The sequence below is a fragment of the Leptonychotes weddellii genome, chromosome 12 (genome assembly GCF_054177405.1).
Source record: "Leptonychotes weddellii isolate Sample4059 chromosome 12, ASM5417740v2, whole genome shotgun sequence".
Classification (NCBI taxonomy): Eukaryota; Metazoa; Chordata; class Mammalia; order Carnivora; family Phocidae; genus Leptonychotes; species Leptonychotes weddellii.
This window is the reverse complement of record NC_138380.1, coordinates 19,556,444-19,575,649: the sequence shown is the minus strand read 5'-3', so window position 1 is coordinate 19,575,649 and position 19,206 is coordinate 19,556,444. Positions and strand designations below refer to the sequence as shown.

The following is a 19,206-nucleotide window of genomic DNA, read 5'->3' as shown; positions in this document are numbered from 1 at the left end:
TATTTCACAGAGGGTAGTAAGCAGCTGGACCTTTGTGCTGAGGGGAAACTTCTTTCTTATCCTGGACAGTGAGCATGCTTGCTTTTTGCTCCAGGGAAAGCACTAGCTGTATCTTCTAGGACTGTGCGGAAACCTGCCCTTTACTTTTAGAGGGAGACGCTCTATCTTCTAAGGCTGGAAGAGATCTTGCAGTATACAAAGGGAACATATACATGTATAACTAGTTAGAAGATATACTGGATACAATCATTTATAACAGCAACAACAAACAAAATAAGAAAAGCATTTTAAAAGCATTCAAAACTAACAAAAATACTATAAAATATTCTTGAAAGGCACAACGGTAGATTTGAACAAGTTAAAAGATAGCCCTCGTTCTTGGGATAGGATGTCTCAACATCATCAAGATATCTTGATGTGATCCCATAAGAATGCCAATAAGATTTTTTCATGAAGCTAAACAAGTTAATACTAAAATTCATAAGGAAAAATAAACATGTAAGAATAGCTAGGGAAAGAATGAAAACAAAGAGCCATGCGAGGGGACTGAGAGGTATTAACACATCCTACAAAGTGTGTATGTTTAAAATAGTGTATGGTATTGATATATGAATAAATGAACAACAGAATAGAATAGGAAGCCCAAAAACAGACCCATATACATATGGACTTTAGCAGATGATAAAGGTGGTATCTCAAATCACTGGGGCAAAGACAGTCTTTTAAATAAAATGGAGGGGGGCCAACTGGATAATCACTGAAAAAGGATAAGATCAGATCCATTTCTCATACCATATATAATAATAAAAAAAGAAGACAGTAGGAAGGGAGAAATGAAGGGGGGGAATTCAGTGGGGGAGACGAACCATGAGAAACTATGGACTCTGAGAAACTGAGGATTCTAGAGGGGAGAGGGGTGGGGGGATGGGTTAGCCTGGTGATGGGTACTAAAGAGGACACGTACTGAATGGAGCACTGGGTGTTATACGGAAACAATGAATCATGGAACACTACATCAAAAACTAATGATGTAATGTATGCTGATTAACATAATAAAATAAAAAAATCCAATGTATCAGAGATCTAAATGAAAACAAGGAACTATGCATGCAGTGGAAGAAATCTTAGGTGAATCCTTATTCACCCAATCAGATTCTATAATCTGAAGGGAAAGCTTCCTAGATTCCTTCCTTCCTTCCTAGCTTCCTTCCTTCTGGAGTGGGGGAAGGGGCTGAGGGACAGGGGGAGAGAAAACCCTAAGGCAGGCTCCACGCCCAGCATGGAGCTCAGCGTGGGGCTCGATCTCAGAACCCTAAGATCATGACCTGAGCCCAAATCAAGAGTTGGACACTTAACCAACTAAGTCACCCAGGCACCCCTGAAGGGAAAGTTTTCTACTACCCAAAAGTCAAATGCAACAAGATTGACAAATCTTACTACATAAAAATAACAAACTTCGCACAACAAAAGACACCGTAAGAAAAGTCAAAAGACAAATGACAAACTGGGAGAAAATATCATAACATATTTCATGGATAAAGAACTAATATCCCTAATATATTAAAAAAACTTGAAATAACTGAGGAAACAAAAGACCAAAATTCCTATAGAAAATGGAAAAAAGAGATGAACAAATGATATTCAAAAAGAAATATTACATGATCTTTAAAAATGTAAAAAGATGTTTAACTCCCCTCATTAAGAAGAGAAATTCATTAAAACTACATTGAGATCACTTTCTCACCCACCAAGCTGACAAAACTTCAAAACACAATACACTCTACTGGTGAGGCTAGGGGGAAACTGGCACTCTTAAACATGCTGGTGGAATTTAGCATTCTCTACAAATAGACTACATACTGATTTACCCTTCAACCTAGTATATGAACTTCTATGAACCGACCCTGAGATGCACCTCCAACATTTTAAGAAAACATATGCACCAGGTTATCCACTGCAGCATTATTTGTAATTGCAAAATACTGAAAACTATCTAAATACCTAAGCATAGGAGACTCATTCAGTAAGCTATACTACACAGTGACATTCATAACCTCCTAAGGTTCCCCAAGATTCAAAATGTCTACTTGAATAAATAGGCTGTTTTTGTTTTTTTTTTTTAAAGATTTTATTTATTTATTTGAGAGAGAGAATGAGAGACAGAGAGCATAAGAGGGAGGAGGGTCAGAGGGAGAAGCAGACTCCCTGCCGAGCAGAGAGCCTAATGCGGGACTCGATCCCGGGACTCCAGGATCATGACCTGAGCCGAAGGCAGTCGCTTAACCAACTGAGCCACCCAGGCGCCCCTAGGGTGTTTGTTTTTTAAAAGTCTAGATATAGGGGTGGCTGGGTGACTCAGTTAAGCATCTGACCCTTGATTTTGGTTTAGGTCATGATCTCAGGGTCCTGAGATCGAGCCCTGTGTCAGGCTCCACATTGAGCGTGTAGCCTGATTCAAGATTCTCTCTATCCCTCTCCCAGTGCTCCTGTGTACTCTCTCTAAAAAAAATAAAAATAAAAAGTCTAGATATATAGAAGAGAGTGAATAGAGCAAGTTATACTTATTTGAGAAATAAGAATGAAATAATAAAATCTTTCTACTTTAATTCTTTTAACTGAAATTTATTTTATTGTTCTTTTGATCATCTCTGACACATTCTCACCAGTTCTATTCAACACTATAGTGGAAATCCTAGTCATTTTAATAAGGCAAGAAAAAGAAAGGGAAGGCATTTAGGTTGGAAATGAAGAAACAAAACTGTCTGTATTCACAGATAACATGATTATGTATACAGACAATCGTAAGAAATGCATAACAACTACTGGAACCAATAAGGGTACTCAGCAAGGATACCAAGTTATGAGAAAGCAAAAAATATATGTATCTATTTTTATATACTACTAGCAAACAATAAAGTAGAAATTTCAATAGGATATAAAAGCATAAAATATTTAGATATAAATTTAATGAAAGATGTGTACAAGATCGATAGAATAAATGCTGTAAAACACTGCTCAGAGAAATTAAAGAAGACCTAAATAAAGGGAGAGGTATACCATATTCATGAACTGGAAGAATACCATTATGATGTCAGTTCCCCCCAGATTTATTTATAGATTCAACATAACTCCAATCATAATTCTAGCAGACTTTATTTTATAGAAATTATAAAATGATCCTAAATTTTATATGGAAATGTAAAGGACCTAGAATATTAAAAAAAGGACAAAGTTGGAAGACCACCTGCTTTACATTTAAGAAGTACCATAAAGCTACATTAATCAATACAGCATGGTACTGGCATAGGATTGACAAAGAGATCAACAGAATGTGATAAGGAACCTAGATATATACCTACAGTTATACAGTTATCTGCTTTTCAGACAAAGATGCCAAAGCACTCTGATGGGGAAAAAGAAGACTTTTTCAAAAATTATGCTGGAATGACTAGATATTAGTATGGAAAAAAAAACCCTGAACTTATCACACACAATATATATATATTTAATTCAAATTGGATAATAGACCAAAATGTAAAAGCTGACCCCATAAAACATTTAGAAAACATAAGAAAATATCTTTAAGGTCTGGAAGTAGACAAAGGCAATAGAACAGTGAAAGAAATTAATAAATTGAATTTCATAAAAATTTAACACTTTTGCTCATCAAAAGATACTGTTAAGAAAAGAAATAGGCAAGCCAGAGACTGGGAGAAACATGATCATATTTAAACTTTTACCTTGAACTCATCTGAGATTTCAGACACAAAAGAAGATATCTGCTTCATGAGCCTGTCCACACTGCTCTCACTCCCTGTTTTGAGGAGTGTAGTAATGGCCAGGGTTGCAATGCTTCTGTTTGAGTCTGTGATCAAGTTTTCTAAGTCCAGATTGCAGGCAGTAACAGCAGAGGGGTGCTTCATTGCCACCTTGTGGAAGGGCAAGACAAATAATAAGCAAACTGCTACTAATGAAGACCAGAACTTTAAAAAACAAAGAAAGAGGAAAATAGACATTTTAATTAAGGTAAGCAGCTTTTAAAAATCTAAATGGGGCAATATAGGTCAAAAGTAATTGTTTTAAGAAGAACATCTCCAATTAATAAGCTATGATATATCATTTGATACACGATTAACTGCCAGAGTCATAGTATAACAAAGCACTTTCTCTTCCTAGGTTTCTATAATCTTTGTAACAATATCACAGTCTGTGGTTTTGTTTTGTTTTTTAAGATTTTATTTATTTCAGAGAGAGAGAGCACACAAATGGGGGGAGACAGGCAGAGGGAAAGGGAGAAGTAGAGGTCCCGCTGAGCAGGGAGCCCAACTCGGGGCTTGATACCAGGACCCTGAGATCATGACCTGAGCCAAAGGCAGACGCTTAACCGACTGAAACACCCAGGCGCTCTCACAGTCTATTTTATTACAGTTGGCCTATTTCTCTTTATAGTACATGTGTACATGGATATCTATTCTACTAGATGTAAGGATCTTGGAGAATCGTACCTACTGTAGTAAACACTGCTCAAAGACTGTTAATATTTTATCACTTAGAAAACACTTCTGTATTTCAGCAAACTCCAGCCACTAAAACATGTCTGTCCTTCTCCTGCTTCTTTGCTTTTGTCAAAATTGTTCACTTCTCCATCTCAATATTGGTATAGAATCCTTTACCCACAGTTTAAAAAATTTGAAAACTCAGCAAAGTATTGGCATCAAAATTCATTTAACAGGAAAATCTGACCCAAACTAATGTAAAACAAGTTAAATATGAATTTATTCCACTTAGTGAGGATAGTCCTATGTATAGCACAGAAATATTAATATGGCTTTAAAAAAAGAAATATTAATGTGTTTAATGGTAGGGTACTGCTCTAGGCTCAGTGGGGTTAGTATATAAGAGATAGCACCATATTGCCTTCCTAAAATTCATAAAATACTGAATTCTGAGGCACATCTGGCCCCAAGTTTACAGATAAAGGAATGTGGACCTATATCACTTCTTAAAAAAACAATTCAAATTGTTATTCTGTAAAGGGTTCTTTTGTGGCTGTCCTATAAAGGTTTTTCCATGGCTTCTCTCGCCTCCAATTGTTCATACTATTAATTTATAATAGATCACATACTGCCTTATGACAAGTCTTCTACTACATTAAACTTTCATTTCAAGGAAATGAAATGGGTGGCTGAGTTGGTTAAGTGTCTGCCTTCAGCTCAGGTCAGGATCCCAGGCTCCTGGGATCGAGTCCCGTGTCAGGCTCCCTGCTCAGCAGGGAGTCTGCTTCTCCCTCTACCCCTCCCCCCGGCTCATGATCTCTCATGCTCGCTCTCTCTCTCAAATAAAATCTTTAAAAAAAAAAAACTTTCATTTCAAATGTTTATGGTTATTTAGTTTATTCTATGTTTCTGAATTGTATTGTCTAAACCTATGGTGTCCAGTAGGGTAGCCAATAACCAAATGTGACTACTAAGCACTTGAAATGTGGCTAGTCCAAATTAAGATATGCTCTAAACATAAAAATAAGCACTGGATGTCAAGACTTAGTGTGAAAAAATATAAGGCAAAATAGATCTTTAATACTTTTACACCAATTCCATGTTGATATGACATTTTACATATATTAGGGTAAATAAATTATTAAAATTATTTTCATCTTAAAAAATGTTTAATGTGGTTACTATAAAATTTAAAATTACACGTGACTCACATTGTGCTGCACCAGCACTGTCCAAGAAAACTTTCTACAGTGATAAAAATGTTCGGTATGTTTGCATTGTCCAATATGAGACTCACTAACCACATGATTACTGAGCACATAAAGTGTGACTAGAGTGACTGAGGAGCTAAATTTTTTATTTTATTTAATTTTACTTAATTTAAATGGAAATAGCCACTCACGGCTAATGGCCATCATATTGGACAATGTGGTTCTCAGCTATAAAGTGCTCAGAAGTCGAATTATAATCTTTAGTTGAATAGTAAAAATGGCTACACCTAAGGCCACAAATACAAGGAAGCTGCTATAGAAGTGAAGCCCATAAATCCTATTTACTAACCTTGGGGAGAAAGCCAAATGCTTCACATGTAATGATTCTCAATCAAACATTGATATAAGTCAACAGTTGGCAAAGGGACACCTACCTTGTTCAAGGTCCTCACAGCTGCGTATCTCAAAGCTGGCTTAGGAGAGCTACAGAACAGTTGAAGAACTAGAAAGAAAAAAAGATCACTGTGAATATAGCTCATTTCATCATATTGCATATATCTGAAAATACAGTACATAAAGTATAGTATTCAAAATATGCATAAGGAGATTAGATCACAGCATCAAAACTTCACATGAGAAATGTATCATCAAAAATAGTAAAAACACTTTTTGTTAAACTATAAAAAGTATAAATATAGGAAACAAAGTTTATTTTTCTATAAGAATTAATATACCCACTAATATCTGAATTTGTGGTAGCAATATTTATAGTTATAAGAGCAAATGGACTTTTTAAACATGAAAGAGAACTGAAGGCATGAAAGTTACTTGATTCCAAGCAAAAAATTTTTAATGTTTTATATAGGGAAATGGTAACTTCAGAAAAAGAGGTAATTAAGTAAAGAACAACAAAAATAAATCATCTATATACCACAACACAAAGGTATATATAATAGAGCTAAGGTTCAAAAATCATTCTTACTACCTATCCTGCAGAACTATGGAACTTAAAACAAAAACATACGAATATAAACAAAATCCAGCTATCAAACACACAACTAACCTGAAACGGCAGGTGCCAACTCCCTGGCAGTACAGTTAGGAAGATGGATGATAGCTGACGCAGCTTCATAAATAACCATTTCATGTTTATTTCGCAAGCAGCTCTCAATGAAATCAAAGAGTGGACTTTCATGGCTGACAATAAATACACATAGGGCATCATCAGATATCAAAAAGAACAGGTGTAATATGCACAACACTTAAAAACACAGGCAGAGTGGGCACCTGGGTGGCTCAGTTGGTTAAGCGACTGCCTTTGGCTCAGGTCATGGTCCCGGAGTCCTGGGATCGAGTCCCACATCGGGCTCCTGGCTCAGCGGGGAGCCTGCTTCTCCCTCTGACCCTCTCCCCTCTCATGCTGTTTCTCTCTCTCTCTCTCTCAAATAAATAAATAAATAAAATCTTAAAAAAAAAAACAAACAAAAAAACACAGGCAGAGTGAGAAGCACTTTTGGAATTATGGATGAAGGACCTCTGAAAATCCATTCCTCCAAAAAGCAATGAGAACACTGGCATAAATTTTCAAAATTAACTTTTTCAGCACTCTAGAAATTAGCCAAAGGCCTGCAACAATCCCAAAAACATTTATTCAAGGAAAATAGCTGAATCTTCCTAACAACAGCAAACAAGCTTTCTGATGTTTTCACTTGCTGTATTTCTAGTGCCTCTTCCCAGTTTCATGGTGGCCTTGGAAATCAGCAGCCTCAGAATTGCAGTAGCTATGACAGCCAGCAGCCTAGCAGCCATTGGAGGAGGCTGATGGGTTTGGAGCTCCCTCAGAAGCCCTGTCCCCAGGGAACTGTCACTATTCGACCTGACTGGTGCTCCCTAGAAAAGCCCCGTTCATGGAGCTAATCTTTGTTTCATCTGACTCAGAGCCCAATCAGTGAGGAAAGCCCTAGCCTCAGCAAGTTTGTCCCAAAAAATCAGTGGCAACTGTTTAACACTGCAGTTGCCAGGGGCAGTGACTCCACCTGGGGCAAACAAGAGGCTGGCCAAAAAACTCAAAAGGAAAATCTGAGAAACAAGAGCTCCATGGGAGACTTTGGCAATTTCTGACACATTCCTGGGGATCCAGAAGGCCATGCACATGTAGAACGCCGTGCAAATACCCAGGAAAGACAAGATAAGGCCTAACCTCTCACCCGTGCTTGCCTTTGAGGTTCTGTGCATGTAGGAAGTGAAGGCTAAGGCAGAGTTGTAAACTGCCAGAGCATGGAAGCCATGTCCCAACACACAAAGTGCCCATTAGAAAAAGAGTTGGAGACCTATTGGCTTAAATCATTTAAGAAACTCTGTCAAATCATCAGCTGATGACTTAGCTAATTAAGCAGAGACTTCAGTGACTGCATGTGACAAAGAGTAAGACTGCAGAATTTGTCCAGGAAAGACACTAAATAAATGACAACAACAAGCAGCAACAATAACAACCTCTGAGGATGGGGAAGAGGGAAATGTGATTACTAGAGTTACCACAATACTTAAAATATCCAGTTTTTGACAAAAAGTTATGACACGTGTAAAGAAAGAGTAAAGTATGCAGTCCATAGCAATTATTCTTGGGGAAGCCGAGGTATTAGATATGGCATTGGATGTACCAGACAAAGACTCTGTCAATGAATATAAACATGTTCAAAGCAATAAAGGAAACCATGTGTAAAGAATTAAAGAGAATTAAAGACATGACAATCATACCTCACCAAAGAGATAATATCAATAAAGAGAAATGAGTTTTGGTTTATTTATTGTGTTGTTGTTTTTAAAGAAACCAAATAGAAATTCTGGATTTGTAAAGTGCAATAATGAATGAAATATTCAAATCTGCAATTCAGCAGCTGATCTGCACTGGCAGTAGAAAGAAATGAGTAAACCTGAAGGTAGGTAAACTAAGATAATCCAGCTGAGCAAAACAAAGAAAAAAGAAGAACAGAGCCTTGGAGATCTATGGAATATGACCAAGGGTATGAACAACTGCATAATAGGAGTCCCAGAAGGAAAAGAGAGACACAAAGGGGCAAAAGGAATGTTTGAAGAAATAATGAAAAAAAAAATTGCCCAAATTTGATGAAAGCACTAATCCATGCACTTGAGTCTCTCAAAAAACCCCATGGAGGATAAACAGAAAAAGACCCACACAGAGACACACCATAAGCCAAAGAGAAGATTTTTGACAGCAGCAAGGTAAAAACTACTCATTGTGTAATGAGTAAATGAGTAGTTTTTACAGGGGAACATCAATATGATCAATGGCTAGCTTTCCACCAGAACAATGGAAGAACTAGGGCAGTAGAATGCCATAGTCAAAGTGCTGAAATATAAAGACAAGAATTCTATATCCAGCAAACTATCCTCCAAAAACAAAGGCTAAAAAAGACATTACCAGGGAAGCAATGACAGAGAATGCACTGCTGACAGATTTACAAAAAATACTAAAGGAAGTCTTTAGACTTAAAGATTTACACTAAACAGTGATGTGAATAATCAAGGAGAAAAAAAAGAGCACTAGAAATGATAAATATGTGAGCTGATATAAAAGAGTCCATAGATAAATTGTTTTCATTTCTCTCAACTACTTTAAAGGACATAAAATGTTATAAAGCAATAATTATAACATTATAGTTGACCCTTGAACAACAGGTTTGAACCACATGGGTTAATTTATATGCCAACTTCTTATAATAGAGTACTGCAAAGTTATTTTCTCTTCCTTATAATTTTCTTTTTCTTTTTTTTTTTTTTAAAGATTTTATTTATTTATTTGACAGAGACAGCGAGAGCAGGAACACAAGCAGGGGGAGTGGGAGAGGGAGAAGCAGGCCTCCCGCCGAGCAGGGAGCCCGATGTGGGACTCGATCCCAGGACCCTGGGATCATGACCTGAGCCGAAGGCAGTCGCTTAACCAACTGAGCCACCCAGGCGCCCTATAATTTTCTTAGTAACAGTTTCTTATCTCTAGCCTACTTTATTGTAAGAATACAGCATATACTACATAAAACACAAAATACGTGTTGTTTATGATATCAATAAGGCTTCTGGTCAACAGTAGGCTATTAGCAGTTAAATTTTGGAGGAGTCAAAAATTATATGCAGATTTTAGACTACCTGGGAAGTTGGCTCCCTTAGCCCCCACGTTCTTCAAGGATCAACTGTATATTGTTGGACTTATAACACATACACATCATACGCATGACAATTATAGCAAATAGGAGCCCAGAGAGAATGAAACTATACTGGAGAAAAGATTCCATTTTTTACTAAAATTAAGTTAGTATTAATCTGAGGTAGTAGACTGTGGTAAAGTAAAATGCATATGCTAATCCCTAGAGCAACAACTAAGAAAAAACTGAAAAAAAGTGAAAATATTGACAGAAAAATTAAAATGATACACTGAAAATACTCATTTAAGACAAAACAAAGCAGTCAAAGAGGACAAGAGAAACAAACAAAAAAAGGCAGGAGACATATAGAGCAAATAGCACAATGGCAGAAGTAAATCCAACTATATCAATAATTATGTTAAATGTAAATAGTCTAATTACCCCAACCAAAAAATAGAGATTGCCAGACAGAATAAAAAAGCAAGATCCAATTATATGCTGTCTACAAGAGACACACATTAGATTCAAAGATACAAACAGGGTGAAAGTAAAAAGATGGGAAAAGATAGGCCATGCAAACAGTCACCATTAGAGATTAGGACTGACTATATTAATACCAGACAAGTAGAATTTAAGACAAAAATCTATAAGAGAAAAAAAGATATTTCATAATGAGAAAGAAGGTAATACATCAGGATGATATAACAATGATAAACACATACACACTTAACAAAAAAGCCTCAAAATACATGAAGCAAAACCTGACAAAATGAAAGGAGAAATAGATCGGGTAACCATAATAGTTGGAAATGTCCATACTGACCCAATGATCAATAGAACTAGACAGAAAATCATCAAGGATATAGAACAACATAATCACCCAACTTAACCTAAAACATTCAACCCAATGACTGTAAAATACATTCTTTTCAAGTACATATGGACAGTTCTTAAGGATGTAATAAGTGCCGGTCACGAAATAAATGTCAATACATTTAAAAGGACAGAAATCAAAGCATGTTTCCCAACCACAACTGAATTAAATTATAAAACAGAAAATAAATTTTAAAAATCCCCAAATATTTGGAAATTAAACATTTTCTAAGTAACCCACATATCAAGAATAAATCAAATGGAAAATACTTTTAAACCAAATGAAGACAAAGACACATCAAAATTTGAGATGTATCTAAAGCAATGTAGGAAGGAAATGCATAGCTTTAAACACTGATACCAGGGAAGAAAAGTCCCAAATCAATAACCTAGGCTTCCACAATTAAGAAATTAGAAAGAGAAGAGTAAATCAAGCCTACAGCAAGCAAAAGAAAGGAAATAAGATCAGAGCAGAGATCAATAGACTAGAATGCAGAAAAATAATAAAAAAGAAAATCAATGAAACCCAAAGTTAGTTCTCTGAAAGATCAACAAAATTGACAAATATTCGGCTAAACTAATTTAAAAAAAGGAGTGGGGCGGGGAAACAAATTATCAAAATCAGGAATGAAGAAAGGAACAACACTACTGACCCTAAAGAAATTTAAATGATTATAAGGGAATATTATGAACATCTGTATGTCATTTCTGGGGATCTGTCCCTAGAAATACCAAATTACCAAAACTGACTAATGAAGAAATACATAATCTAAATAGGCTTATGAGTTATTCAAAATCTTCCCTCGGGGGCGCCTGGGGGGCTCAGTCGTTAAGTGTCTGCCTTCGGCTCAGGTCATGATCCCAGGGTCCTGGGATCAAGCCCTACATCGGGCTCCCTGCTCGGCGGGAAGCCTGCTTCTCCCTCTCCCACTCCCCCTGCTTGTGTTCCCTCTCTCGCTGTGTCTCTGTCAAATAAATAAATAAAATTTAAATAATAATAATAATAATAAATAAATAAAATCTTCCCTCAAAGAAAAGCAGAGGTTCCGATGGCTTCATTGGTTAATTCTATCAAATATTTAAAGAAATAATACCAATCCTTCAGAAACTCTTCCAGGAAATAAATGAGGGGAGTACACTACTTCCCAACGCTGTGATGTCAGTATTACCCGTAACAAAGCCTGACAAATTTTTGCAAGAAAACTATAGTCCAATATCCCTGAAATAGACACAAAACTCCTTAACAAAATTAGCAAACTGCATCCAGCAATATATAAAAGAATAATCAATATTCACAACAATTCACAATAACCAAGTAGCATTTATCCCAGGAATGTAAAATTGGTTTAACATCAGAAAAATCGATGCATGTTATATACTAAATTAATAATATAAAGGACAGAAACCACAATTATCTTAAAAGATGCAGAAAAGCAACTGACAAAATCTAACACCCATTCATGATAAATATTCTCAAAAAACTAGAGACTAAATGAAATGTCCTCAACCTAATAAAAGGCACTTTCAAAAAATGCACATCATGCTTAATGCTTTCCCCTTATGATCAGGGACAAACCAGGGATGTCTACTTTCACCACTTGTACTCAACATTTTAGTTATAGTTCAAGACAGTAAAATTAGGCAAAAAAAAAGAAATTAAAGACATCGGTTTGGGAAAGGAATAAGTAAAACTGTCTTTGTCCACAGATGACATGATCCTGAACACAGAAAATCCCAGGGAACACACACACACACACACACACACACACACAAACAGAACTAATAAATGACCACAGCAAGGTTACAGGATACAAGGTCAACCTGCAAAAATCAACTGTATTTCTATATATTGGCAACAATAATCCCAAGTGAAATTAATAAAATTATTCCATTCTTAATAACATAAGAATAAAATACTTAGAAATACATTTAATAAGAGAATGCAAGACTTTTACACTGAAAACTATAAAACACTGCTGAGAAACCTAAATACAGAAACAGTCTCTGTTCATGGACTGGAAGACTCAGTAGCAAGATGGCAATTCTCCCAAATTGATTTATTCAAAGTAGATCTATTGTTCTATTCAGTGTAATCCCAACCGAAATGCTGGCAGGCTTTTGTTGCAGAAATTCAAAGCTGATCCTAAAATTTATATAGAAATGCAAAGGACCTAGAATAGTCAAAACAATTTTCAAAAACCTAAATATATAAAGCAATCACTGACGTATCTGAAGGAAAAACAGACAGCAACACAGTAACAGTAAAACACTTCAAGACCCTATTTTCAGTAATGGATACAACATCCAGATAGAAAATCAGTGGACTGGAATAACATTATAGATCAAGTGGACTTAACAGACATATACAGAACATTCCAACCAATAGTAGCAGGATACACATTCTCCCCAAGTACACACAGAATATTCTCCAGATTAGATTACATGTTAGGTCACAAAACAAGTCTTAACAAATTTAAGAAGATTAAAATCATACCAAGTATCTCTTCTAACCACAATGGAATGAAACTAGAAATCAATAACAAAAGGAAAACTGGAACATTCACAAATATGTAGAAAGTAAACAACACACTCTTGAACAACCAATAGGTCAAAGAAGTACTTAAAGCAGTTTAAAAAGGAAAATTAGAAAATATCATGAGACAAAAACGTGCAATAAAAGCAGTACTAAAAGGGAAGTTTATAGTGAAAAATTAAGTTTTTAAAATGCCATCTATGTAAATATACATACAAAATAAAAAAGAATTGCCAGAGAAATCCTGAGAATTAACAACTGAGGGGTAAGGGTCATTTCATCCAAAACTGATCTGCTGACCACCCAAAAAAGAAGCTGAGTTCCTATGAACCTCCATGACAACTGGACTCAGCCCAATGTGTACGGCAATCAATTCCGGTCAACCCAAAACTTGGGCTGGAGTTCCTTCCCATCATGCCAAGGGAGGGGCTGGTACTTCCCCAACCATGAAAGAGGAAGATTTCTGCTACCAACATGCCACATCATACAGCTGCAAGATTTGGATCCCAGACCCTGATTATGCCAGGGAAGGGTTGCTTCCCCTAAAAAACTATGCTGTCAAAATAGGTTCTATTTGGTGGCATATAATTGTTCAGGGTTGTCTCTTCTAATTTCTTCCCCTGTGGCATCAGATATAATGTCTATCATATTATGTTACTTCTGCATCCCACCCCTGATCACAACAGTGAATGGTTGTCGCTTCTGTACTTAAAGCGGTTTAAAAGCCACAAAGCCCAAGGGTCCTAATCCCTCTCTTGGGATGTGAAACCTGCCCTGACAGACCTCTGTGCACTGAACTGGAATGAATGGGCGCTGGGGCAGTCAGTGCATCTGCTCCGGTTTCCGTCTCTATGGGTTGCTCCCACTGAACGCTACTCCAGTAGGCTGTGTGTGAGTTTTCCTTGGACATCTGTGCTTATTTTTTTTTTTTTTAATTTTTTTTTTTATTTATTTGCAAGAGAGAGAATGAGAGACAGAGAGCATGAGAGGGAGGAGGGTCAGAGGGAGAAGCAGACTCCCCGCCGAGCAGGGAGCCCGATGCGGGACTCGATCCCGGGACTCCAGGATCATGACCTGAGCCGAAGGCAGTCGCTTAACCAACTGAGCCACTCAGGCGCCCCATCTGTGCTTATTTGTGTAAGAACTGTTACAGTGAGGTGGGCATCAAGTCAGGTTTCTACTGTGGCTTTCTGGAAGTAAATCAAAGCGAAGGAGGTCAAAGACACATTTTGTCATTATGACCCGTCACTGGGATGGCTGGTCTCACTAACTACCTGTGAGAAATAGCCCCAAAATCCCAATGAATGAAAAACCTGGGGGATATCACTGCCCAGGTTAGAACTCCTTGGTTGTTATTAATGGTCTTGATGGGAGTATCCCAGGAAGAGGCAAATTTGACTGAGGGCAAGGCTGAACAATCCCTAATAAAATTACATACATATGCACAGAAAAATAAGGATGTAAAACAAGAGCTGGAAAACACTCTGGCAGAATAAGGGAGGATTTGTTCCAGCATGTATCTACACTATGATGAAGCTGTGATAATAAAGAATGTGTTGTTGGTGCAGAAACAGAAAGAGAGCTCCTAGAGCCGAGGAGCCCAGAAACAAAGCAGTGAGTACAAGGATACCTGACTTACGACACAGCTGACATTGCAGAGCAGTGGGTACGAACACATATTTCAACAAATGGTAGCAGGACTACTCGGTATCCATAAGGAGGAAAAAAAGAAATTAAATTGTTACCTCATACCATATCCAAAAAACAATTCCAAGTAGATTATAGACCTAGAACACCAAAGTTAAAACTATAATGCTGATAAAAAATAGCATAGAAGATATATTTGAGAACTTGAACTAGAAGATGTCTTGAGCAAGACACCAAAAGTATTATTCCAAAAGTCAAAGACTGATAAATTTGACTACATTAAAGAAGTTCTGTTCATCAAGACACCAAGAGAACAGACTAACTTGAGTGGCAAAAGCTATTTGCAACATATACAACCAAAAAACAACTCCTAGAAATCAGTAAAAATAAGGCAGATAACCCAATTAAAAACTGGGTATTTCAACAGAAAAGATATTCAAATGGTTAATAAACATAGAAAAAGGTTCCCAAACTCATTAGTAATTAGGAAATTACAAACTAAAACCACAATGACTTGACAAGGATGCCAAGGCAATACAAAGGAAAAATAATCTTTCACCAAATAGTGCTGAGACAACTGCAAACTCCTATTTCAATCAGATCTCCACATGCAAAAGAATGAAACTGGACCCCTACACCTCACACTATATATAAAATATCTCAAAATGTATCAAAGACCTAAATATAAAAGATAAAATTATAAAACTCTTAGAAGAAAGCATAGGTGTAAATCTTCATGACCTTGGATTAGACCATGGTTTCCTTAGTATAGTACCAAATGCACGAACAACGAAAAACAAACAAAAACAAAAAAAGCCCAAAACAAAACCTACATAACCTGGACTTCATCAAAATTTAAAACTTCTGTACTTCAAAGGACACAACCAGGAAACTAAAAACACAATCCACAAAATGGGAGGAAACATTTGCAAATTATGTATCTAATAAAGGTCTAGTATCCAAACTATATTTAACAATGATTACAACTCAATAAAAGACAACCCAGTTTTTTAAATGAGCAATGGATCTGAATAGACCTTTCTCCAAAGATCTACAAATGGGGGTGCCTGAATGTTTCAGTTGGTTAAGTGTCTGCCTTCAGCTCAGGTCATGATTCCAGGGTCCTGGGATGGAGCCCCATGTCAGGCTCCCTGCTCAGTGGAGAGCCTGCTTCTCCCTCTCCCCCTCCCCCCCGCCGTTTGTGCTCTCTCGAGCTCTCTCTCAAATAAATAAATAAAATCTAAAAAAAAAAAAAAATCTACAAATGCCCAATAAGCACATGAAAAGATACTCAACATTATTAGTCATTAGGGAAATTCAGCCTTTGTTGTTATCAAACCAATAGCTTATTTGTACAATTTTTGGTCAATAAAATTTTTTTCAATGGAAGGGGCGCCTGGGTGGCTCAATCAGTTAAGCATCTGCCTCGGCTAAGGTCATGATCCCAGGGTCCTGGGATCAAGCCCCAGGACAGGTTCTCTGCTTAGCGGGGAGTCTGCTTCTCCCTCTCCCTCTGCCTGCCGCTCCCCCTGCTTATGCTCACTGTCAAATAAATGAATTAAATACTTAAAAAAATTTTTTTTCAATGGGAAAAAAACACACAATGAGATACCTCATCACACTGACTACGGGATATATAATAAAAAAAGACGGTGCCTCGGTGGCACAGTTGTCAACTCTTGGTTTCGGCTCAGGTTGTAATCTCAGGGTTGCGGGATTGGGCCCCAAGTTGGGTTCCGTGCAGAGTCTGCTTGAGACTCTCCCTCTCCCTCTACCCCTACCCACCCCTGCAGGCTTTCTTTCTCTCTCTCTCTAAAAAATAAATAAGTAAATCTTCAAAAGAAAAAAAAAAGACAATAATGAGTGTTGGTGAGGTTGCGGAGAAATTGGAACCTCCATGCACTGCGGGCAAGAATGTAAAATGATGCACCCATTTTGGAAAACGGTTTGGCAGTTTCTCAAAAAGTTAAACACAGAGTTACATTATGACCCAGCAAGTCTACTCCTCAGTCTATACCCAAGAGAATGGAAAACATACTCACATAAAAAATTATGCATGACTGTTCATAGTGGCATTATTCGTAACAGCTAAAAAGTGGAAACACCCAAATGTCCATCGACAGAAAAATGAATAAAATATGTGATAGCTACCCAGTGGAATATTATTCAGCCATAAAAAGAATAAAGTATTGATACTTCTATAATATAGATGAACCCTAAAAACATTAAATGAAAGAAACCAGAAACAAAAGACCACATATTGTATGATCCCATTTATATGAAATGTCCAGAACAGGCAAATCCAGAGAAATAGGAAGCAGATTAATGTTTTCCAGGGGCTGAGAGGAGGGGGAGGAATAGGGAGTGACTGTTAATGGGTTGGCAGGGGGGGGTTCTTTTTGGAATGATAAAAATATTCTGGAATTAGTGGTGGTAGTTACACAACTTTGTGAATATACTAAAGACCACTGAATATACACTCTAAAAAGGTGAATTTCATGGTATGGGAATTATAGCTCAATAAAGAAAATCTAATACACCCCCTCTGATTAGTAAAAATTTTAAAATTTGACATCAAGTCTTGGCCTCAGGGGATCTCAGCCTACTGGCTGGATATAATCACTTCGAAAAATGGTCTAACAGTGATCGACCAATTCCATTCCTGGAGACCTATCTATAGAAATAAATGCTTACATATAAAGAGAGAAAGCTATGGTAATAAGGTAGTGTGGTATAAGCCCAGGAATGTTGTTTGTAGCTGTTTCATTAGTAAGTGCTCAAAACAGAAAACAACCCAAATGCCCATTAATAGAAGAATGAATATAAATGAACCTGGAAGGATTCAATCAAGGAAATATACAATTAAAATGAACTAGAGCTTCAGCAAAAACAAGGGTGAATTTTACACTGAAATACTGAGTGGAAAAAAAAAAAAAAACAAGATACAAAACATAGCATGATTCTAATGACATAATGTTCAAAACAAGACAAAACTAAACCTTACTGCTTATGGATGCATACACAGGGGGTAAAAATCTAAAGAAAAGCAAAGAAATTACTACCATAAAAATCAGAATAGTGACTTCTCCTGGGGGTAGGTATGACCAAGAGGATACATAAAGCATTTCTAGGATACCAGAAATGTACTACCTAGCATATGGGCATTATATGGGTATTCCACAGCAATTAGATTTAATGTAATACAACTTTAAGTCTTATACATTTCCCTTATATGTATACTATGTTTTTTAACTTAAAAATTTTAAAGAATATTGCATATTCTCTCTTGGATCTAGGGTTCTAAATGAGGTAAATTTTGTTATCAGTGATACACAGACTGACTACAGTTTTCTACTTTTATAAGTGATTTGTCTGTTTCTGCGACATGAGGGGTTATAGTCTTCCAAACCCTTTATTTTCTTATATTTAAGATTTTACTGTACATATTTTGAAGCAATGTTATTAAGTATAGTTAATACTTAACCGTCCTTGAGCAGTGCAGGGATGAGGGGCACCAAACCACTAAGCAGTCAAAAATTCATGTATTTGACTCAAACTTAACTACAGGTAGCCTACTATTAACTAGAAGCCTTACCCACATCATAAATAGTTGATTCACACATACTTTGTATGTCATACGCATTGTATATTGTATTCTTACAATAAAGCAAGCCAGAGAAAAGAAAATGTTAAGAAAATTAGAAGGAAAATACACTTATGATACTGTACTATATTTATCCATGTGTAAGTGGACTGCACAGTTCAAACCTGTGTTGCTCAAGGGTCAACTGCTTATACAAGTTCACTCCCATGATATTATTTAGACTATTATACTTTTGTCAAAATACAAAATCCCACTTTGTCATTTTTAATGTTCTAAATCCTGATTCCTTGTGTTCTGACTTGTATTACTATTACTAAGCAGCAATTATTATATATAGTGTTAGTGTCTATCAAACATGTATTTTTGATACATTTTTATTTTTTTTTTTTAAGATTTTTATTTATTTGACAGAGAGAGACACAGCAAGAGAGGGAACACAAGCAGGGGGAGTGGGAGAAGAAGAAGACGACTTCCCGCGGAGCAGGGAGCCCGATGTAGGGCTCAATCCCAGGACCCTGAGATCATGACCTGAGCTGAAGGCAGACGCTTAACGACCGACCCACCCAGGCACCCCTATTTTTGATACATTTTAAACTTTTCCTTGTCACTCTGTTTAGAAGTGTCTGTTATAAAAGGCTATATAATAGATCTCTTATTTTGTTTACCTGACCTGATACTTTTA

The 19,206-nt window shown here is 36.7% G+C and overlaps 1 protein-coding gene across 3 annotated transcripts in view; it reads right to left on the bottom strand.

The window, feature by feature from the left end:
• COPG2 (coat protein complex I subunit gamma 2) overlaps positions 1-19,206 on the bottom strand; it is a 273,829-nt gene that overhangs the window by 17,355 nt on the left and 237,268 nt on the right. For all 3 annotated transcript variants that reach the window (XM_081799634.1, XM_081799633.1, XM_081799635.1), the window contains 3 exons: positions 6,771-6,904; positions 6,142-6,209; positions 3,741-3,929 (listed from right to left, as the gene is read on the bottom strand). In XM_081799634.1, coding sequence (XP_081655760.1) covers positions 3,741-3,929; positions 6,142-6,209; positions 6,771-6,904 — 391 coding nt within the window. The remainder of the gene's footprint in view (positions 1-3,740; positions 3,930-6,141; positions 6,210-6,770; positions 6,905-19,206) is intronic.